Raw genomic sequence first — 20618 nt, 5'->3', positions numbered from 1 at the left:
TCATAGCCACGCCAAAACTAGGTCTTATTTTCATGGCCACGCCCATCACTAGGTCTTATTTTCGGGGTAGGGCTTCTATGGCGCACATGCTTAGACATCCTGCTAGGGCTCATTTTATGGGCAGGTCTTATTTTCGGGGAAACGCGGCCTGTGGAGTGTCTGCACGTCCGCCAGTTGCCTGGGCCGCGCTCTCCACCCACGGACTCCCCCACTGCCCTGAGACGACGCCTCCCTGTGACCTCGTGAATGCGTCGCCAATCGCCGGCCGCCAGGGACCCCAGCCCCGTCGCCGCCCCCAGCGCGGCCTCTGCCTCCCGCCCACCCTGTGCCGCGCGGGCGCCAGTCAGAGCAGGGCCAGCGCCAGGCTGGCGACGCCGTGTGGACAGGCTCCACATGACCGGAGCACGGTGCGCCTAAACCTGCCGTGTGCACCCGCTGTGGGGCGCGGGGGGTGCGTGTGTCTGGGGGAGCCGGGGCTGCTGGGCGTGGGGGGGTGTGCGCGTCACGTCTGCAGGAAAGAGGGCCTGCCCGTGGTCACGTGTGTGTGCCGGGAGCGTGCCCACACAGGTACAAGTCACATTTGTGAGAGGGCTGTCGGGGTGCGTGCGGCGAACACGCCATGTGCGTGTGCTGTCTGGGTGTCCCGCCGTGTCCTCGGGGCTCAGCCAGCCCACCTGGCTGCCCCAGCCCCCGCCCGCTCCCACCCCGGCCTCCTAGGCATGACCACCCGCCCTGCCCCGTGAAGGCTCCGCCGTGCAGGCTCTGTGTCTTGACCCGATTTCTTTTTTTTTTTTTTTGAGAGAGAGTCTCGCTTTGTTGCCCAGGCTAGAGTGAGTGCCGTGGCGTCACCCTAGCTCACAGCAACCTCAAACTCTTGGGCTCAAGCAATCCTCCTGCCTCAGCCTCCCGAGTAGCTGGGACTACAGGCATGAGCCACCATGCCCGGCTAATTTTTTCTATATATATTAGTTGGCCAATTAATTCCTTTCTATTTATGGTAGAGACGGGGGTCCTGCTCTCACTCAGGCTGGTTTCGAACTCCTGACCTTGAGCGATCCTCCCGCCTCGGCCTCCCAGAGAGCTAGGATTACAGGCGTGAGCCACCTTGACCGGATCTCTGTGGTGTGTGTTTTCCGTGACTCTGATGGGGCCGGGCGCGGGCATCCGCCACACGGCTGCGCCCCGTGCTCTCCGCGCTGCGGAGAAGCCGCCTGTGCCTGCCGGTGGCCGTGTGCGGGAAACTCGCTGCCCGCTCTCCTCGGCCCGCGACTCCGAGGCTCCGCGCAGAGAGCTCGGGGTGCAGCCCGCGCGGGGGGAGGGGCCCTCGCTCGGCGCCTGCCCCCCTGAACCGGAGAGCGCAGGGCACGTGGGCTGAGGGGCACAGCGGCCCTCTGGGGGGAGAGCCCCGGGCGAGTGTGCGTGGGCGTCTGGGCCCCCTGCGTGTGGCGCCGTCCGCATGGCTGTAGTGGCAGGTGACATGTGTGGCCAGTCCTCTCCTGGGCTGGCCCCGGAGCCGGCCCCCCCCAGGACGCTTCTGCCCGCGGGCAGCCCCCCCACTGCGGCAGCAGCCCCCGAGAGCGGGTTCACGAACGAGCACACGTGGGCGGAGGGGAGCCTGCGGCTTTATTCACAGACCCCGGGGGACAGGGACAGCGAGGACAGAGGTGCAGGGAGTGCTCCGGGGCGGCCCCTTGGCCCCCAGGATTGTCACGGAGCCACAGCAGGGGCCTTGGCACGGGGGCTGGGGGTCGAGGAGCTCCGCGCGGGGGCCTGGGCGGGAGTGAGGGCCCAGGGTCTCTGCCTCGGGGGGCCTCTTCGGCGCCCTTACTTCCAGCGCCCGCCGACCTTGCCTTTGGCCGGGGTTCCGGCCTTCTTGCTGCTGCAGACGGGAAGCGGATCGCGCGTGAGCGTCCGGCCGGGCCGCGCAGGGCAGCCCCCAGCCCGACCGCTGTGCCCACCTGGCCGCTGGAGGGGACGGGGCCCCCCACCCCCAACTCCTCGGCACACGCCCAGCTCCAGCCCAGCACAGCAGACTCACCTGTGCCGGCCTGGCCACGGCCCGGGCGGTTAGCGTGTCAGGAGGGGCTGCCATGCGAGCCGGCCCCCCTACACCCCGGGCGCACCCTCCTGCCCAGCCCCCCATGCTCCCTGCAGACCCCTGGCTGGTGAAGGCTATGCCCTTACACCTGTTCCTGAGCACCTCACAGGCATGCACACGCACACACATGCACACACGTGCACATGCACACGCCGCTGCTCCTCGAGCTTTCCAAGGGGCCTGCGATGAGCCGGGACCTCACCCCAGGGGTGGGGGGGCGTGTGGTTGCCCCCCCAGCCGCCCTTCCTTGAGGAGGAGCCCACCCGGGACGCAAGCAAGCCGGCTCCCAGGAGGAGGGAGGGAATCACGGAAACGCTGCAACTCCCAGGAGCCCCGGAACGCAGGGTCCTGGGGCAAGTGAACTGGCTGCGCGGGGTGGGCGCCGGCACGAGGTCACCTTGGGCACTGGGGACAGGCCCCCGGGGGTGGGCAGCTGGCCTGGAGGCCCCACCGACCGTGGAGACAGAATGTCACGGGCAGAGGGGTCGCCACCGTGAGTGATCGGTGTTTTTGCTAAGCGTCACGGAGGGCTGGTGACAGGGCCCAGCCTGGTCGCCTGCGAGGGTGCGTGGCCGTGGGACAGCCAGGCTGGCCGGGCCGGGCCGCTCCCTGCTGCCAGTGTGGACGGAGCCCCGCCCGGCTCCCTCCTCCTGCGCCGGCCGCCTGTGGTGAGCGGGGCTGTGGGCCCTGCGCATGCTGGGCCGGACCGCCGCCCGCCTGGTGGGAACGCCGGGCGGGCGCGGGGCTACTCACTGCTTCTGGGCCTGGTCGATGCGGCTCCTGAGGTTGGTGATCTGAAAGGACACAGCCCACTCACTGCGGCGCCGGGGCGGGGGGCGCGGGCGGGCCGGGCGCCCTGCTTCACCGCGGCGTGGTGCCCCAGGCCTCCTGTGGCCCCGCGGGGTGCTGGGCTCCCTTACTGTGTCCTGGTTCCGTGGCCCTCGGGCACGTGGCTCGGACTCGCTCTGGCCGCCTGCGCTGGCCTGGCCTGGGCTCCCACACACGCAGCTCCGGAGCCGGCCACTTACCTTCCAGCCCACGTGGGGTGCAGGGCGGGGGGCCTTCCGTGGCCGGTGGGCGAGGCCCGTGGGCCCCTCCTTCCCAGCCCCCAGCTCCCTCCTGGCCACGGAGCGCTCGAGGCCTCATGGTGGCGGCCCTGCCGCTGTGCCTGGCTAGCGGTGGAGCCTGGCTAGAGCCTGCCAACGGGGGCGGCTCAGGAGCCACCAGGCCACAGGCCGAGGGAGGAGGGGCGGGAAGGAGGCTCCGGGCCCCCTGCCGCCCGCATCCTGGGCCACCCGGTCTTGCCATGCGAGAGGCTGGCCGTGCACCGCACACATGAGCCTGGCCACGGGGCTCCGCTACTTACAACTTGGCCAGCATCTGCACCCTGGCCCGGACATTCATGATCTAGAGAGACCGAGACGGTTATGTGGCTGGATGGGCAGGTGGCCTCAAGGCCCCACCGGGCCCCGGGCTGGCCTGGCCGTGGCCCTCCAGGCTCTCTGAGCCCCTGGGACGGATGTGGACCTGGTGCACCTGGAGGTGGCGGGTCCCTGGCTCGCCTGGGCCAGCCCCTCCAGGACAGCCCTGTCTCCAGTGCCTGGGCCATGCCGGCCTGCAAGGGCATCTCCTCCTGGGACGGGGGAGCACGTCCTGCCCCTGCTAGAGGTGAGGAAACCGAGGCACACACAGATGGTGGCTTGCCCCGGGCACCTGAGGAGCCGGGATGTGCCCGTGGGAGGGGCTGAGGTGTCTGTGTCTGACCGGAGTGCACCTTCACCTCCGTCAGAACCTCCCTGGCCCCAGCCCTGCCCCCAGGGCACCCACCATGAGAGCTTCTCCCCTTCCGGAGCCCCAGGCCACCCTGGGGCCGGCCCCTCCCCAGAGGGTGGAGGAGGGCGTGGCCCCCTTGGGGCGCTGGGGAAGAGACACTCAGTGGCAGAGGCAGCGAGGGAGGGACGCGCCCGCACCAGAGGGACTCGGTGCCCAGAGGCGAGCTCGGCCCCACGGGGCTTCTGGAAGCCCAGGGTCTGGGAATGGGCCCTGAGGCCGCTCAGCCCCACTCCCTCCCGCCTGCCCCACTGCAGGGCAGGGGACAGGCCCCCCCAGGACAGGGGCCACAGCGGGGACAGTGGGGACAGTGGGGACACTGCAGATGGTGGGGACACTGGGGACATTGGGGACACTGGGGACAGTGAGGACAGTAGGGACATTGGGGACACTGGGGACATTGGGGACACTGGGGACACTGGGAACAGTGGAGACAGTGGGAATAGTGAGGACAGTGGGAATAGTGGGAATAGTGGGGGCAGTGGGGACGCTGGGGACAGTGGGGGCAATGGGGACAGTGGGAATAGTGGGGACAGTGGGAATAGTGGGAATAGTGGGGGCAGTGGGGACGCTGGGGACAGTGGGGGCAATGGGGACAGTGGGAATAGTGGGGATAGTGGGGATAGTGGGGACAGTGGGGATAGTGGGAACAGTGGGAATAGTGGAAACAGTAGGGACAGAGGGAATAGTGGGGACAGTGGTACATTGGGGACAGTGGGAACAGTGGGGACAGTGGGAACAGTGGGGATAGTGGGGACAGTGGGAACAGTGGGGACAGTGGGAATAGTGGAAACAGTGGGGACAGTGGGAACAGTGGGGACAGTGGTACATTGGGGACAGTGGGAACAGTGGGGACAGTGGGGACAGTGGGAATAGTGGGAATAGTGGGGACAGTGGGGACAGTGGGAATAGTGGGAATAGTGGGGACAGTGGGGACAGTGGGAATAGTGGGAATAGTGGGGAGAGTGGGGACGCTGGGGACAGTGGGAACAGTGGGGACAGTGGGAACAGTGGGGACAGTGGGAATAGTGGGAATAGTGGGGACAGTGGGGATGCTGGGGACAGTGGGGACAGTGGGAATAGTGGGAATAGTGGGGACAGTGGGGACAGTGGGGACAGTGGGAATAGTGGGAATAGTGGGGACAGTGGGGACAGTGGGAATAGTGGGAATAGTGGGGACACTGGGGACAGTGGGAATAGTGGGAATAGTGGGGACAATGGGGACGCTGGGGACAGTGGGGGCAATGGGGACAGTGGGGACAGTGGGGATAGTGGGGACAGTGGGAACAGTGGGGATAGTGGGGACAGTGGGGACACTGGGAACAGTGGGAATAGTGGGGACAGTGGGGACATTGGGGACAGTGGGAATAGTGGGAACAGTGGGGACAGTGGGGACATTGGGGACAGTGGGAATAGTGGGAATAGTGGGGGCAATGGGGACAGTGGGGACACTGGGAACAGTGGGAATAGTGGGGACAGTGGGGGCAATGGGGACAGTGGGGACATTGGGGACAGTGGGAATAGTGGGGGCAATGGGGACAGTGGGGACACTGGGAACAGTGGGAATAGTGGGGACAGTGGGGGCAATGGGGACAGTGGGGACAGTGGGGACATTGGGGACAGTGGGAATAGTGGGAATAGTGCAGACAGTGGGGACAGTGGGGACATTGGGGACAGTGGGAATAGTGGGGACAGTGGGGGAAATGGGGACAGTGGGGACAGTGGTACATTGGGGACACTGGGGACAGTGGGAATAGTGGGGACAGTGGGGACACTGAGGACATTGGGGACAGCAGGGTCGGCCACGCAGGCTCCTCGGCCGGGGCCGGGCGGCGGGTGGCGGGTGGCGGCGCAGGGCGGCAGCGGCACTCACGTCGTAGCGCTGGCGCTTCAGCTTCTCCCCATACTCGAACTTGTCGGTCTCCAGCTTGTACAGGGTGTCCCAGAGCTCCTTGGCCTTGTCCCTGGGGGGGGGTCAGGCCTGGCTGCAGAGGCCACGCGGCCGCGCCCGGGCACCTGCTGTCCTACGGCGCCATGGCCGCGGCCTCCCCGCCTCGCGGCCTCCCCGCCTCGCGGCCTCCCCGCCTCGCGGCCTCCCCGCCTCGCGGCCTCCCCGCCTCGCGGCCTCCCCGCCTCGCGGCCTCCCCGCCTCGCGGCCTCCCCGCCGGCTCACCTCAGCTTGTCGTCGCTCAGGTGGTCGATGTTGAGCGGCTTCCGTCTCTCGGCCAGGATCTTCTTCTTCATCTCCCGGGCCGTCTGCTTCTTGCCTCTCTTCTGGTCGGCCTGGGGGGGACAGGGCGGGCGGGCGGCCTCAGGGGCGCGGCGGGCGGCGGCCCCGGCTCCCCCGCCCTGGGCCCGCGCGCACCTTGGCCAGGTAGCTGCTGTAGTTGGCGCCCATGGAGGACAGGGCCTTCTTCTTCTTGAGGTCGTCCTCGGCTCTCCTCTTGGCGTCCTCCTCCTCCCGCCGGGCCTTCTCCTCCTGCGGAGACCCGTCCCCAGCCCTCAGCGGGCGGCGGGGCTCAAGGGCCGGCCCTGGCCTGGAACGCGCCGGAAGGAGGCTCCCCCGGTCCCGGCCAGGGTCCCGCAAGGGGTCCGCAGGGTGGGGCCTCGGCCAGCGGCTCTGACCGCTGGACGCTGGTGGCGGGGACCCCCCAGGAGACCCCGAGACCCTGCACTCCTCAGGGCACTGTCCTCACCGCCAGCCGGTTCTGGCGTTCCCGCTCCTTCTCCGCACGGATCCTCTGCTGCTCAGCTCTCTCCGCCCGGCGCTTCTCCTGCGGCCAGAGCCTCGGTCAGCCCGGCCTCGCCCACCCCAGCCCCGAGTGCCCGCGCCCCCTCCAGCAGGGCCCCCGCACGCACGATTCTCTCCTTGAGAGCGATCAGCTCCTCCTCCTCCTTCTTCCGCGCCTCGAAGTGGCTGTCGATGAGAGCCTGGAGCTCCATGAGGTCCTTGTTCTGGCGTTTCTTCTGGATGTCCTACGGGTGGGGAGAGGGTCCACGGCCACCGTGCAAGCTGAGAGTGGCAAGGGGCCTTCTGTCCTCCCCACACCCCCGTGGCTGCCGTCCTCCCGGGGCCTGGCGTAGGCAGGGACCGTGCCCTTCCTGTGGGGAAGCCCAGGCCCTGCCCAGACAGCAGGTCCTCGGCACCCCTGGCACAGGCTGGCTCTTCCCCAGCTCTGCCCATCTTCCCAGGGGCCCTGCGTGGCCTGGCAGAGGGAAGGCTGCGGCGAGACAGGGGTGTTGGAGGAAGAGATGGGTGGGTGTGCGAACAGATGGAGGGAGGGAGGATGGATGTGTGGGTGCAGGGGTGGGCGGATAGATGGGTGGGTGGATGGAAGGATGGGAGGATGAAAGAGTGGATGTGTGGATGGGTGCATGGATGATAGCTTGATGGATGGATGGGTAGATGGGTGGATGGACAGATGGATGGATGGATGGATGGATGGATGGATGGATGGATGGATGGATGAGTGAGTGCATGGGTGGATGGATGAGTGACTGGGTAGATGGATGGGTGGGTGGATGGATGAGTAGGTGAGTGGATGGGTAGATGGATGGATGGATGAGTGAGTGCATGGGTGGATGGATGAGTGACTGGGTAGATGGATGGGTGGGTGGGTGGGTGGATGGATGGATGAGTAGGTGAGTGGATGGGTAGATGGATGGATGGATGAGTGGGTGAGTAGATGAGTGGATGGGTGGATGGATGGATGGGTAGATAGATGGATGGATGAGTGGGTGAGTAGGTGAGTGGATGGGTGGATGGATGGATGGGTAGATAGATGGATGGATGAGTGGGTGAGTAGATGAGTGGATGGGTAGATGGATAAGTGACTGGGTGGATGGATGGGTGGGTGGATGGTTGGGTGGATGAGTGGATGGATGGATGGATGGATGGATGGATGGATGGATGGATGGATGAGTGGGTGAGTACATGAGTGGATGGGTGGATGGATGGATGAGTGGGTGAGTACATGAGTGGATGGGTGGATGGGTGGATGGATGGATGAGTGGGTGAGTAGGTGAGTGGATGGGTGGATGGATGAGTGACTGGGTGGAGGGGTAGATGGGTGGATGGGTGGATGGATGGATGAGTGGGTGAGTACATGAGTGGATGGGTGGATGGGTGGATGGATGGATGAGTGGGTGAGTAGGTGAGTGGATGGGTGGATGGATGAGTGACTGGGTGGAGGGGTAGATGGGTGGACGGGTGGATGGGTGGATGGATGGATGGATGGATGGATGGATGGATGGATGGATGGATGAGTGGGTGAGTACATGAGTGGATGGGTGGATGAGCGGATGGATGAGTGACTGGGTGGAGGGGTGGATGGGTGGATGGTTGGGTGGATGAGTGGATGGGTGGATGGATGGATGGATGAGTGGGTGAGTAGGTGAGTGCATGGGTGGGTGGATGAGTGACTAGGTGGATGGATGGGTGGATGGATGAATGGGTGAGTTGGTGGATGGATGGGTTGGTGGATGGTTGGGTGGATGGATGGGTGGATGGATGGATGAGTGAGTTGGTGGATGGGTGGGTGGGTGAATGGATAGAAAAATGGATGGGAGAGAAGGGAAGACAGATGACAGATGTCTATTCTTAGGGGAGTATCCTCTGGTCCAGGGGTGAACTATGGTAGAATTGCCTGGAACCAGGAAGCCCCACTCTGCGTCTACTCGGGAGAGGTGACCTTCTGAGCCCCAACCCGGAGCCGGAAGGCTGGGGCGTGGGGTGGTGGCTGTGTCGGTCTGAGCCTCACAAACTTACATCAAAGTCTACTTTCTCCCCTTCCGGGATCTTAGGAGCAGTCGGGAGTCTGAAGAGGAGAGAGAGAGAGGCTGGTGAGCCGGGACCCCAGGAGACGCTCCTAGAAGGGTGGTCTGGCCCCTCAGGCCCCAGCCACAGGCCCTGCGCCAGCTGAGGGCACCTGGCTGAGGACACCTGGCCTGAACTTCTTGTCAGATGTACAACCTGCCCTCCCGGCAGTGCTCGGCCCCTTCTAGAAGGGTCCTCCACCTTTCAGTGCCCCCCACTCCACGGCCCCCGGACGCTGCTGGGCTGCCTCCCCTTGCACGCCCAGGGCCCTCGGTTTCTCCCTCACACGCGTGGACGGACACGGCGGGCCCAGCCGGGTCAGAGGCCCCGTGGCCAGGGTGGGCTGCACGACCCTTCGAGCTCCTCTGGCCACCCTTTAACCTTTCTTTCTGGGGGGCCGGAGGAAGGCGGGAGTGGGGTGCTGGGAAAAAAAGCACTTGGAAGAGGGGCCCCCCACCCGGCTGGGCTGCGACCCCCTCCTCCCACCAATGCCTTCCAGACGGAGCAAAATGCTTAAAACAACGGCAATTTAAAAAAAAAAAAAAAAAAAACAAGCCGTGGAAGAACGTGGAACTGAATATCGATCAAACACCGGAGTGGGAAAGGGTTTTTCTCTAAGCCCCAGGCACGAGGTCCCTCCACGGGAAGGACAGCCAGATGACTCTGTGCAAATGAAAAACTCATGCAAGTGAAAGAAAAAAAGCAAGAAAAATTGAAAGGCAAAAAAAAAAGCGCTCACCCAAAAAAAAAAAAAAAAAAAAAAAACCAGACTAAAAAAATATTTTCAGCAAATACAGAGGAGACTTATATCCCATGCAAACCGATGATTAAGAAAACATAGAGACGCCTCCGCCGTTAGATAAATGAGCATGGCGCACAAGACGCCCCTTCTGGGGAAGAAAGGCCGCAGTGAGCGCGGCCGCCGGGCCGGCCCCGCGGAATGTGGGGTGCAGCGACCGTGCGATGCCTGGTCTCATCCATCAGGGCCCAGACGTCAAAGCGGGCCTCTGTGCTGGGGCGAGAGGTGTGGGGGGCCCGGGCCCGCGCGCAGCCCACGTAGGAGCCGGCCTTGGCCGGGCGCTTGTGGAAAGCAATTTGGCAGCCCTGCCCGAGCTGCGAGAACATTCGTCCTCTCTGACCCAGTAATTCCAGCGCTGGGCGCGTGCCTAGGGAAATAACCCCGGAGACGCACAGCGCGCCCAGCCCGCGTTATTTATGACGGTCAAACGCCGGGGAAGCCTGGTCCGGGGAGACGGGTAGGAAAATTATGGTTTGTCCGATTGATGGAATATTATGTGGCCATTCAAAATATTTGAAAAGACGGTGTAAAAACATGGAAAAATACTTATGAATAGTGCTAAATCTTTTAAAAAGGCAGGATTCAAGGTCGTATAGACAGCACGGCATTTGAAAAACGGCGCAGAGTCTAAATCTTTTTTTTTTTCCGAGGCCCTCCGCGTGGAAAAAGAGTAGGAAGAAATAGAGCCGGATTCCGTCTCTTTCCTGCCCCTTCCCCGTCTGGCCTGCCAGGCGGGGGAATGATAGATTATTATTTTATTTTTTTCTTCATCTGACTTTTACGTATTTTCCAAATTTCCTTTAATGGGGTGCTCTGTTTTCATAATGAAAACACAAACAGTTTTCCTAGAACGAGACAGTAACCCGTGACCTGGCGCTGCTTTTCCCGGGCTTACGGAGAGCCAAAGCGTGGAGGACCGAGACGCCGGTCCCGGGCACAGTCCTGCTCTTCCGGGGGGGCTGCAACACCCACGTGGGGCCAGGGACGGGCGTGGGCGCCCCAGTCCCACCCGGGGCAGAGCGGAGCCCAGGCAAGGGCCAAAGGGGTACGAGGGGGACCCTCGGCAGGGGCTACGAGCTGGTCAGAGCCAGGAACGCAGCGGAGCTGGGCTGCACGATTGTCCCCAACACCCGTGCAAGCCGGGCGAGGCCGTCCCCAGGAGAACCGCGGCCCAAAGGGGCCCAGCAGCCCCCGGGCAGCGAGCTACGTGGAGCGCGGCGATGGTACCGTTCCGAAGGGGGCTCTGGGCCAGACCCCCTCTCCCTCATGCCACCCACTCCCTGTCTATTTTCACATCGAGGGTCCTGGGAGACCCTGCAGTGTGGCTGGGCTCGGCGAGGTCATGAAGGGCCCGTCCCCCGCACACCCCCTCCGCCTTCCTTTCCCTGCCCGACTCTTCCCTGCCCTGTAGCTCCTTCCTTGGCCGGTCGCTTCCTCCTGCAGGAAGCCCTCCTTGCCTACCCTGGAGGCCCCGGGCAGATGCCCTCCTGCACCCCTGGAGTCCGTTCCTTGGGCGACCCTGGGCCTGTCGGGTCACACGCTTTGCTTCTAACCCCAAGTCTGGCTCGGGGACTGCCCCGGGCACCTGCCCCGCACACACTGCGCGCCCAGCCCAGCCCGGCACGGCGACACTCACTTGGGTCTCGGCTTCTCTTCTAGTCAGGGCCGCATGGCGTGGGGAGGAGAGAGAGACACGGTGAGAGGGGGCCATACACGGCAGCTGCCGGACGGCGCCTCAGCCGGGGCCCGGGGCCGCCTCGCTGGGGGGCTCCCTGGACCCCGTCTGGGGCCGCCTGCGTCTCGGCTGAACTCACTGCCCCCTCCCCCCACCGACGACCCCCAAAACAAGAGGGTCTTGTCCCCGTCCAGGCCTGTGACAGCCCCTGGGTGTCCAAGGAGGGCTGGGGACGTGGGGCCAGGAGGAGGGGAGGGAGGAGGAAGAGAAATGGGGTGCGGCATCTTCAGAATGGGGGAGGGAGGGACGGGGAGACTCGCGGCTGGGGGTCGGGGCAACGGGGAAAGTAGGGGCACAGGAGAAGGCCCCCCGACTGGCGCCAGGCCCCCCGGCCGCCCGCCTTGTGCAGTAAGCAGGAGGTGTCTGAGCCCTGCTCGGGGGAGGGAGGCCCAGCAGGTCCTCTCTGTCTTCTGCAGGCAGAGCCGGGGACCTAAGCTTCCGGATCCTTCTACGGCTCTGCCGCGGCACAAGCGCAGGTGCAAGAGAAAAGCCGCGCAGCAGGTGGGGGCCCTGTCACCTGGACCCTCCCTTGCCTGCAGGTGCCTCCGCCTGGACCCCAGGAGGCCCAGCTGGGGCCAGAGAATTGCCGTCTGAGCACGGGTGACAAGCGGCACCCAGGCACCTCCCCGGAAGGCCTAGCCACACGGGCAGGGACATCGGACCTGGCCCAGAAGGGCCGGGGGTGCCGTCCCTCGGCAGTCCCCTGCGTCTGCGCCCCGGCTCTGTCCCCTGGGTCTGGCAGGGCTGACCTGGGAATCTGAGACCCTCCCCGACCCGGAGCCCTTTGGCTGCTGTAGTGGGTGCAGCCTCCGCGCTCGGGCAGCTCCTGGCTCGGGACATCGGGGTCCGGGCGAACCCCGAGAGTCACAGACAGGCACGTGCGTGGGGTGTCTTGGCCCCTCAGCCTGTGAAAGCCTCTGTCCACAGCCTCACGTCCAGCCCCCGCCAGCCGCAGCACAGGAGCCCCCGCCGGGGTTGAGGTCGCCCACTGCGGCCCCCTCAGCGGGCTCCTGGGAGCCCAGGCCTGACCACCCAGGGGGGCTCCTCCCCCCCCCAGGGCCGGTGGGCCTCCTCGGTGCCGCCGCCCTCCCCCCACAGCCCAGGGGGCTCCAGACCTACACTGTGCTGCTGGCCCGCCTGGGCTGGCCCTGCCCCACCCTGTCTCTCGCCCTGCTCTGGGCCGTAGGTGGCAGGGACAAGGTCCCCGGCACATGGTGGCCTCTGTCCTCTCTCTGCTCAGCCCAGGAAAGCCTGGCTGACCACCAGCGCCTGCCTCCCCGCCTGCCGGGGCCCTGGGGGCTGGAGTGCATGGCGCCCTGCCTGGACAGCCCCCTGCCGGGGAGCTTGGCTGGGGCTCCCTTCGCACCCTCCTGGGCTGGCGGGTCACGTGGGCGCCCAGGGGCCCGCGGACTGCCGAGCCTCTCGGTCCTGCAGGTGGGCCTGAGGTCACCAGCTCCTGACAGCTGGGCAGGCCATGTAGGGGCCCTGGGGCTGGAACCCGGCGGGGGTGAGGGCAGGAGCAGCTTGGTGGGAGCCCGGACCCCTCCCTGCTGAGGGCTGCGGGGGGGAAGCAGCCCCTGATGATGGAGGAGGAGGGGAGGCAGCCACGTGGCCAGGCAGCAAAGCGGTCTCAGCCGCCCTGGTCTCCCCGTCCACCCGTCTGTCTGTCTGTCGGGTCAGCCCCCCACCGTCTGGCCTCGGTGCTGGTTCCAGGGAGGCCTGGTGGCCCTTGAGCCCACGGGCTGTCTCCTGGACACCCCTCTGCCCGCGTGGCTGGGAGTCCACCCGCCCCCTCCTAGCATGCCCTTCTGCACAGGCCAGGGGAGGAGGACGGTGGCCCGGGCCGTGCAGGGGCCAGGCCCGGCGGGGGGAGCCCCGCAGCCCAGGAGGGCTGTGAGTGAGGGGCTGGGGAGAGCTCCCCGACCTCCACCCGGGGCACGGGGTGGGCAGGCCCATGCAGGGCCCCCCGGCCCCCGGGGCCGCCTCATTCTGGGTGCGTCTGGCTCCAGCTCGGGCACCACGGGGACGTGGGTCTGACTGACTGCTCCTTTGCACGCACGGCCCCGGCGGTTCCAGTCCCCACTTCCCCACCTTGGGCCTCCGCTTCACCCCACGCGCCCCTGCCCCTCCCTGCAGCCTCACCCCTCCCTCCGCTCCCTGCTCTGGCTGCACCACCGGGGCAGGCCCTGCCTCTCTGCCTCTGCTCTCCCCAGCTCCACCCGGGTGGACCCAGGGGTCCCAGCGGACCTGGCATCACCCTCCCAAAGCCCACTCTGCACGCAGCCTCCAGGCTGCCCACGCCCCACGCTCCGCCCTCCCTCTGGCGGCCCCACTGCGGCCTCGGTGCCCGCAAGCCCCTGACCCCGCTCCCTGCCGGGGAGACCAGGAGCAGGCCTGCACCCCGCCAGCCAGTCCCGTCTGAGCCAGGGTCCCCAGTCTGCCCCCTCCCAGGGGCGAGGACAGGGCCAGTCACGCAGGGCAGGCCGGAGGGAGAGAGGAAGGAAGGAAGGAAGGAGGGAAGGGGCTCCGGCCGGGGCACGGGGCGCTGGCGTACCTTCTTGGACTTCCTCTGCAGGGCGGCACCGTGTGGGGGGGGGGCGGGAGGGAGAGAGAACCAGCGTGAGTGGGGGGCAGAGGAGCTGGGGCAGGGGGGTGGCGGTGGGGGTGGCGGGGTGTGAGCAGGACCGGGTGAGTGGGTTACATGGCCCTCTTGTTCCGTCTCGGCTGCGGGCACGCCCACACTGACCACATGTGCCCATGTGGCGTTGAAGTCATGTCACATACCTGGCTCATGAACTTCAGGGGCTAAGGAGGGCCGTGGAACAAGAGGCAAAACCGCGGGTCAGAGGTCAAAGGAGAAAGGAATCGGAGGTTAATGGAAAAAAAACAGCCCATGGCACTCGAGGCGGGGGTGGGGGTGCGTGCAGGGAGCAAGCCAGGTAGAGTCAGCCCCGGAGGTGCCACCGCCCGGGCCACGCTCAGAGTCTCGGGGCAGGAGGGGCCTCAGAGACCCGAGTCCACCCCGAACACGTGTCCTACCCCACAGATGGGGAAACCGAGGCCCGGGGGCTAGCCTGGGATGCTGGCTCTCGCTACCGTGGTGACGCCTCTTGACTGCTCTGGTTATGGGGACCTGGTCCTTGCTCCCCCCAGCTCCCATCTGTTCTAGGGCCCCAGAGGGACTGGCAGGCCCCTGGCTGGACACCCCCATTTCCTACACCCCAAGAGAGCAGCACCCACTCCCTTCCTTCCCCTCATGGGGTGGTTTCCAGCTTCCAAAGGCGCCAGTGGCCCCGGGCGGGGATGGCGGCCTGTCCACCGTTCTGAGCTCAGGACCCCGGCCTGTCCCCAGCCCCGCTCTTGGCCGCGCCCCAAGGAGTCCCACGACAGAGGGCTGTGGCGGGGCCCTGCAGGGGTGGGGCCTGGCTGGCTGGTTGGGCTGGGGTGCGGGGCCCATGGCCAGGCACGGGGCCCCGCCGCCACCATCTGCCTGCTCTCCCTGGGAGACATGTGGCCCAGCCCGGGGTCAGACGCCACCCTGGGCTCTCGGTTCCCCACCTGGGGCAGCGGCCGGGCCGGCCTCAGTCTGGTCCCCAAGTCTCCCCACTGCCCTGTGCTCGGGGCCACCTCCGGGGGGGGGGGAGAGCACGTGTTCCCGGTGGGGGCCTGGGCTGTGCTCCCGCCCTCGGGGGCCGGGCCCTCCATGGTCATGCATCGCCGAGGTTAGTGGGTTACTCGGGGGCCACATGTGGGGGCCCCTGGGCTGACTGGTGCCTCGTGGCTTCCCCGCCCCCGCCCCGCCCCCCGCGGGCTCCAGCCAGGCCCGGGCCCCACATGGGGACCAGAAGTCCTGTGTCCTCGTACCTTCCTCCTGGACTTCTGCGGCGGAGGAGCCAGGGCGCGAGGGCCGCGGAGAGGAGAGAGAGAGAGGGTTAGACAGGAAGGAGCGCATGGCACGGCCTTAGAGGCGGGCGGGGGCGGGGGCCACAACCCAGTGCAGGGTCGCCGTGGGGTGGAGGTCAGTGGGAGGCCAGGGGGCCGTGGGGGCCGGGGTCCTGGACCCCACTTACCTTCCTCCTGGGCCTCCTCTGCCGTGGGAGACGCCGGAAGCAGGAGGCGGCGGGCGGACAGAGAGAGGGAAGAGGGACAGTGTTAGAGGCGTGCACTTGGGAGGCCGGGACGGGAGGCTGGCCCGCCTCGGCACGCCTGGGAGCCAGGGCTCCCGTGAGCAGAGGGGCTCAGTCACGGCAGGGCCCCGGGGTGGCCTGGCCCTGCCTGGAGGCCCCAGCTCAGCCTCCCTCCCCAGTGATGGGAGGACGGGACGGAGCAGCCCGGGCGTTCCGAGGAGCCCCTGTGCCGCCCGCCCGGTTCCCGCCCCAGGGGACGGCCTCAGGGGTCTCTGAGCAAGCTGGAAGCAAGCCGGTGACACCGAGGGTCTTTTAGGACACGTGCCACGGCCACCCCAGGGCCACGTTTCCCACTCAGAAATGGGTCTTTCCGCCTTTTCGGCAGAGAAGAGGCATGTTCCGCTCAGGTTGTCAAAGTGCTCTCCAAGCAGCGCCCCGAGCTCCGCACGCCAGGCGAGCGGCTGCCCGGGCTTCCGCGGCGACGCCCGCCGGGCCCGAGAGCCGCCGCCCTGCACCATTGCCAGGTGCGCCTGCGCCCGGCGCTCCCGCCCGCCTGCCCGCGCCTGCCCGGGCTCGGCCCGGTGCCCGCAGACCACGCCCGGCCTGCGCAGGGCGTCTCCGGGCTCCACCCGCGCTTGCGGCCTGGGCTCCGGGTGGCACCCATGGAGAGAGGCTGAGAGACACAGAGACGGAGATGGAGACGGAGAGACATACGCAGAGAGACAGGGACAGAGATGCGCAGAGATACTGAGAGACACTCAGAGAGACAGGGACAGAGACACACAGAGATACCGTGAGATACACAGAGACAGGGACAGAGATGCGCAGAGATACTGAGAGACACTCAGAGAAACAGGGATAGAGACACACAGAGAGACCATGAGATACACAGAGAGAGGGACAGAGATGCGCACAGACACTGAGAGATATGTAGAGACACTGAGAGACGCACAGAGATACTGAGAGACACAGAGAGGCAGAGACGGACGTCGAGGCAGGCGGAAGGCCGAGCACACGAGGCACTGGGTGTGAGCCCGAGTGAGGCCCGGAGGCCCACGCCTCGCGGTGCACGCAGCTAGGGAAGGTCACAGGACGGGCGGCGGGCACACACTGAGTACAGAGGTGAGAGGTTAGCCACGACTCAAGCCATGATTAAGTCACTGCCACCAAGAAAGCGAGTGTGTCGTTAATGGTCAATCAGACCGCCGGTGGGTGCTGCCGTTAGGATGAAGGAACGATGAGGAAGAGGGCGTTAAGGCCGAGCCGGGGCTGGAGGAGGCCTGGGTGGGGCTGCAGGCACTGAGCGGGGTTGGGGGGGTTCAGAGGGGGGGGAGGTCTGGGAGTTCAGACGGGGGGGGCTCTGGGGGCCTCGGGGTGCCAAGATTACCTTCCTCCTCGTAGGGCTCTGCGTCGGACAGAACAGAGAGAGGGGCCGCGTCAGGGGCGGTGGGGGGCAGGGTGCCCACGCCCGCGCCGTCCAGTGGCGTCCCCTGGCCGGGGCCAGGGAGGGGGCAGGGGTCCTGGACCCAAAGGGGCTGCTGGCGCCGGAGGGGTGGTGGCAGTTTGGGGAAGGGGTCGTGTGCACCGGGCGTCCCCTCCCACCGCGGGCAGGAATGACGCAGAGAGGGACAGGACAGGGATGCCCCGCAGGGCCACCAGTGGGGCGCAGCTCTGCCGTGCGTGCCGGGGTGACCCCATCTTTGCAGGGGCCGGGCCATTTCCAGAGGGGGCGCTGGGAAGCCCACCCACGGGACGTAGCGAATGGAGGGCTCGCAGGCCGGGGGGCCCAAGGCAGCGCTGGCCGCCCGCACCCAGGCCCCTCCCCCAGCGTGGCCTTCCCGCCCGGGGGCGCAGGAGGGAAGGAACAGCCAGGACACTTACCCTCAACCTGCTCACTGCGTGGCCAGGAGGTGGGGCGGGGGTGGGGTGGGGGGAGAGAGAGAAGAGTGAGGGGTTTTGCTGGGGCGGGTTGGCCGAGGACGTCAGCATGTCCCCCCACCCTGCACGCAAGCCAGGGGCGGTCCCGGGCTGGGCGGGGGCGGCCTCTCAAACTGGCACTCACACTTCCTCGTCAGACATGGTGGGGCCGGGTGGGTTCTGCAGAGAGAGAGAGATGGGGGCCCAGAGGACGCTGGGGTCGCCTGGGTGTGGACGTGCTGGGACAGGTGGGGGTACCATAAGGGGACAACTACGGACAGGGGTCAGGGCGTGTCCACCTCATGCACCCAGGGCCTCCTCACGGCCCCCACCCTGCCCTCCTCACCCCAGACCCTGCCCCCCTGCCCGGCTCCAGCCGTAGCTGCACAGGATGCCGGGCAGCCCTGGTGTCACCCCCAATCTGGGGCAGGCGTCCCCTCGGTGGCACCCGAGGGGAGGGTCCCCGAGTGCGGAGTGCCCGCCCAGGCCCCGAGGGCCGACCCTGGCCGAGTCCTGCTGCTCTGAGCTAGAACTGGCCTCTCCATGGTCTCTGCTCAGTGGGCCCGGCCTGGGGGCTCCCTGGGGGGCTCCCCTTGCTGACCGAGCCGGGCTGGATAGATGGGCGACCCGGGCCCTCTCTCCCTGCCCGCCCCACGGCCCCCGAGAGAGCCCAGAGCTCCTCCTGTGTCTCAAGGCCTCCTTCGAGTTCCCCCTGTTGTTATGGGGTGCCCCAGCATCTCCTGCGTGTCCCCCACAACCCTCTGAGGAGCCCTCTTTCGAACCCCAGCGCAGGGGGCCGTCCCATCTCCCTGCCCCCAGCTCACTGGGGCGGGGTGGGGGGGCGGCTGTTCTCTGTGCTCCCCCTCCCCATGCCTGGGTGGCCTGCACATGTGCCACGTGTACAGCCCCCCTCCACCCCGCCCGCCCCACCCCCGTTCTCCCCCTGCTTTCCCAGGCCCCGTGGATGTGCTTGAATCTGTCACTGTCCATCCTGCGCCCGGGGCCGGCCGCCCGCGTCCAGGTGCGGCGGCACGGGGCCAGGCGCTCGGACAGGGTCTCTGCCGCGAGCTGGCCGCCGCGGGCGCCTGGGGCCTGGGAACGCTCGCAGCTGGGCCGGCGTGTTGGAAACAAAGGCCATTACGGCAGGCTGCAGCTCTCCACGAGACAATAGCTGCGGTGCCCCCAGGGAGCTCCGTGTAAGAAAAACAAACGTTCATCAGCTAAAAATGCGCGCTCGCATCCCATGGCTAAGGTGGGAACCGTTTTCCAAACCCCGTGTCAAAAATGTTGATTTTCCCAGAGCAACTTGAGCTCCATGCGAAATTAACCAGCAGATATCCGTGGGCCCCTCGCTCCCAGGCTCTGGCAGCCCAGAGCCCTCCCCGGGCTCTCCCGCCCCCGCAAGTGCAGCCTCCGGTCAACCCTGCAGCTGGGGGGTGGGGGGCCGGGGGCTCAGTGCACCGACCCAGCTCCTCGGGTCTTTCTCTGCCTTGGGGGTCCCCCTCTCGGCTGGGTTGGCGCCGCTGTCTGTCGGGTGGGCAACCGGCCCGCCCTGCTGTGCCCACCCCTGACCTCAGCAGGGCCGACACCTGTCAGCCGGGCGGGCGGGGGTGGCCATGGTGGCACGTACCCAGGGGGGGCTATTTATAAGGAGCTGGTGGCAGCTGAGACGTCCAGAAACAGGCACCAAAATTAGCAAGACACCTCTGCCCAGAAACTCAAGACGGCAGGTGTGGGGGCTGTGAGGGCCCCCCTCCCCCGCCTCTTCTCAGGCACCCGGGCCAGCCCCGCCCCGGCTCTTCCATCCTCCCTCCCGCCCCTGGGCCGGAGTCCACATGGGCGCCCAGGGGTGCTCTGGGGCAGCCAGGCAGGGTGACCCTCGAGGCCCCCCACTTGAAGCAGCAAAGGCTCACTTCTAAGTGGGGAAACTGAGGCAGCGGCTCCTCTGCCGAGCGCCTGAGGGCCGCCCAGGGCTGCTCTGCTGCCCCCATTGTGGGATCTGGGTGGGATCCATATGGCCGGGGGGGGGAGGGGGCGGTGGGGGGCGTGAGGGGGGGGCCGGGGAGGGCACTGGGACAGCTGAGAGGGAGACAGTTGTCCTGTTCGATGCTCTGCCCTCCAAGGGGCATGGCAATACCCCATGAGGTCGGCCTCCTGGGCACACGCGCCCTCCTGCCCACCGGCAAAGGGGGGCGAGGCCCGGGGATGCAGTGGGGGGGCCCTGACCACACCCGGGCCCCACTCCCGCCTTGCCCCCTGTCCTCCTGCGTGTTCCGTGGCTTCAGGAGGGCGCTGAGCCGTGGCCAGGCGGTGCCCAGAGGGGGCCGGGAGGACCAGCGTGTACCCCAGCCCCCTTGCCCGGGAGCTCTGGATGGTGACCCCAGGACTGACTGGGCTCCAGATGGCCCCCCACAGATTCGCTCCTGGGGGGACCCTAGACCAGCCCCTGCCCCTCCGCCTCTGTTCTTGCCTCCACGAAGGCCGGCATTTGAGGCCGGAGCTCTGCGGAAAGGCCGGTCGGGGCGAGGACCCTCGTGGCCCCGTGCCACGGCGGGTGGCCCTCAGCGCTCGGGGCGGCTGCTGCTCTCTCCCCCTCCTGGCTCCTGTCTTGGGGCGACCCCGCACCCCTGGGGCTCCCCAGGGACCCCGGCTCCCCCCGCCCCCACCCTGGCCTCCCGCCCTGGCCTCCCGCGCCTGCATCCCGGTCTGGACTGGTCTCTTCCGCGCCCCGCGGATGCTCAGAGAGCCTCGCAGCGTTCCAGACTCCCGGGCTCGGGGAGGCCGCCTGGGCACCCAGCACTCGGGCCGCCCAAGGCCCCGCGTGGGCCGGGCCAGCGAGGCCGGAGCCCGTCGCCCCGGCAGCTGCTCTTGTCCGTACCAACCTGCGGGCGGAGGCGGCGGAGGGCTGGAGCTCGCTGTGGACGGCACCGGGGCACGCTGACCACCCGCGGCCGCGCACCCTCGTGTTATAGTGACACTCGATCTTTCCCAACAGCCCATTGGCCGGCGGCCGGGCGTCGGGGCGTCGGGGCCGTGCCCACGCGGGCCCTTACCAAGTATAGGAATGGCCGTGGAGGAGGCCGGAGGGGCCGGGACGGGGGATGTGCCTGAGGAGGGGACAAGGTCCTCCCTCCTCCCCGGAGGTGTCAGCTTCTATTTTTACCCCGGCAGTGGGCACATTCTTGACGCGCCGAGGAAGGGAGCAAGACGGTGGCCCTGGGGGAGGGCGTCCCCGTTCTCCTTGGGCCAGGTTGGCGTGGGGTCCCCGGAGCGGGACCCAGGCGCCCCGGTGCCCT

The 20618-nt window shown here is 67.1% G+C and overlaps 1 protein-coding gene and 1 long non-coding RNA gene across 7 annotated transcripts; both read right to left on the bottom strand.

Moving 5' to 3' along the window:
• Positions 1 to 1605: 1605 nt before the first annotated feature.
• On the bottom strand, positions 1606 to 15364 carry TNNT3 (troponin T3, fast skeletal type). Of its 6 annotated transcripts, none has more exons than XM_012744027.3 (11): positions 15349 to 15364; positions 13833 to 13847; positions 11180 to 11198; positions 8697 to 8745; positions 6788 to 6904; positions 6625 to 6702; positions 6294 to 6407; positions 6102 to 6211; positions 5802 to 5892; positions 3465 to 3505; positions 1606 to 1879 (listed from the first exon to the last, which is right to left on the bottom strand). In XM_012744027.3, exons 5-11 carry the CDS (start codon positions 6869 to 6871, stop codon positions 1825 to 1827), a joined length of 573 nt encoding a protein of 190 aa, XP_012599481.2. In that variant the 5' UTR covers positions 6872 to 6904; positions 8697 to 8745; positions 11180 to 11198; positions 13833 to 13847; positions 15349 to 15364; the 3' UTR covers positions 1606 to 1824. The 6 variants fall into 6 exon arrangements, with proteins under 6 accessions (XP_012599481.2, XP_012599485.2, XP_012599477.2 ...); XM_012744031.3 differs by lacking the exon at positions 3465 to 3505 and adding an exon at positions 2852 to 2892 and having other exon boundaries at positions 15349 to 15363; XM_012744023.3 differs by lacking the exons at positions 3465 to 3505; positions 13833 to 13847; positions 15349 to 15364 and adding exons at positions 2852 to 2892; positions 14063 to 14083; positions 15143 to 15157.
• Positions 15365 to 17251: 1887 nt separating this feature from the next.
• Positions 17252 to 20368, bottom strand: LOC142870564 (uncharacterized). The gene is made up of 3 exons (XR_012918888.1): positions 20205 to 20368; positions 17468 to 17502; positions 17252 to 17300 (listed from the first exon to the last, which is right to left on the bottom strand). It is a non-coding gene; the product is annotated as an uncharacterized LOC142870564 (long non-coding RNA).
• Positions 20369 to 20618: the final 250 nt, after the last annotated feature.

The sequence above is a fragment of the Microcebus murinus genome, chromosome 4 (assembly GCF_040939455.1).
Source record: "Microcebus murinus isolate Inina chromosome 4, M.murinus_Inina_mat1.0, whole genome shotgun sequence".
Taxonomy (NCBI): Eukaryota; Metazoa; Chordata; class Mammalia; order Primates; family Cheirogaleidae; genus Microcebus; species Microcebus murinus.
The sequence above is the reverse complement of the archived record's forward strand: the minus strand, read 5'-3'. Positions and strand labels throughout refer to the sequence as shown.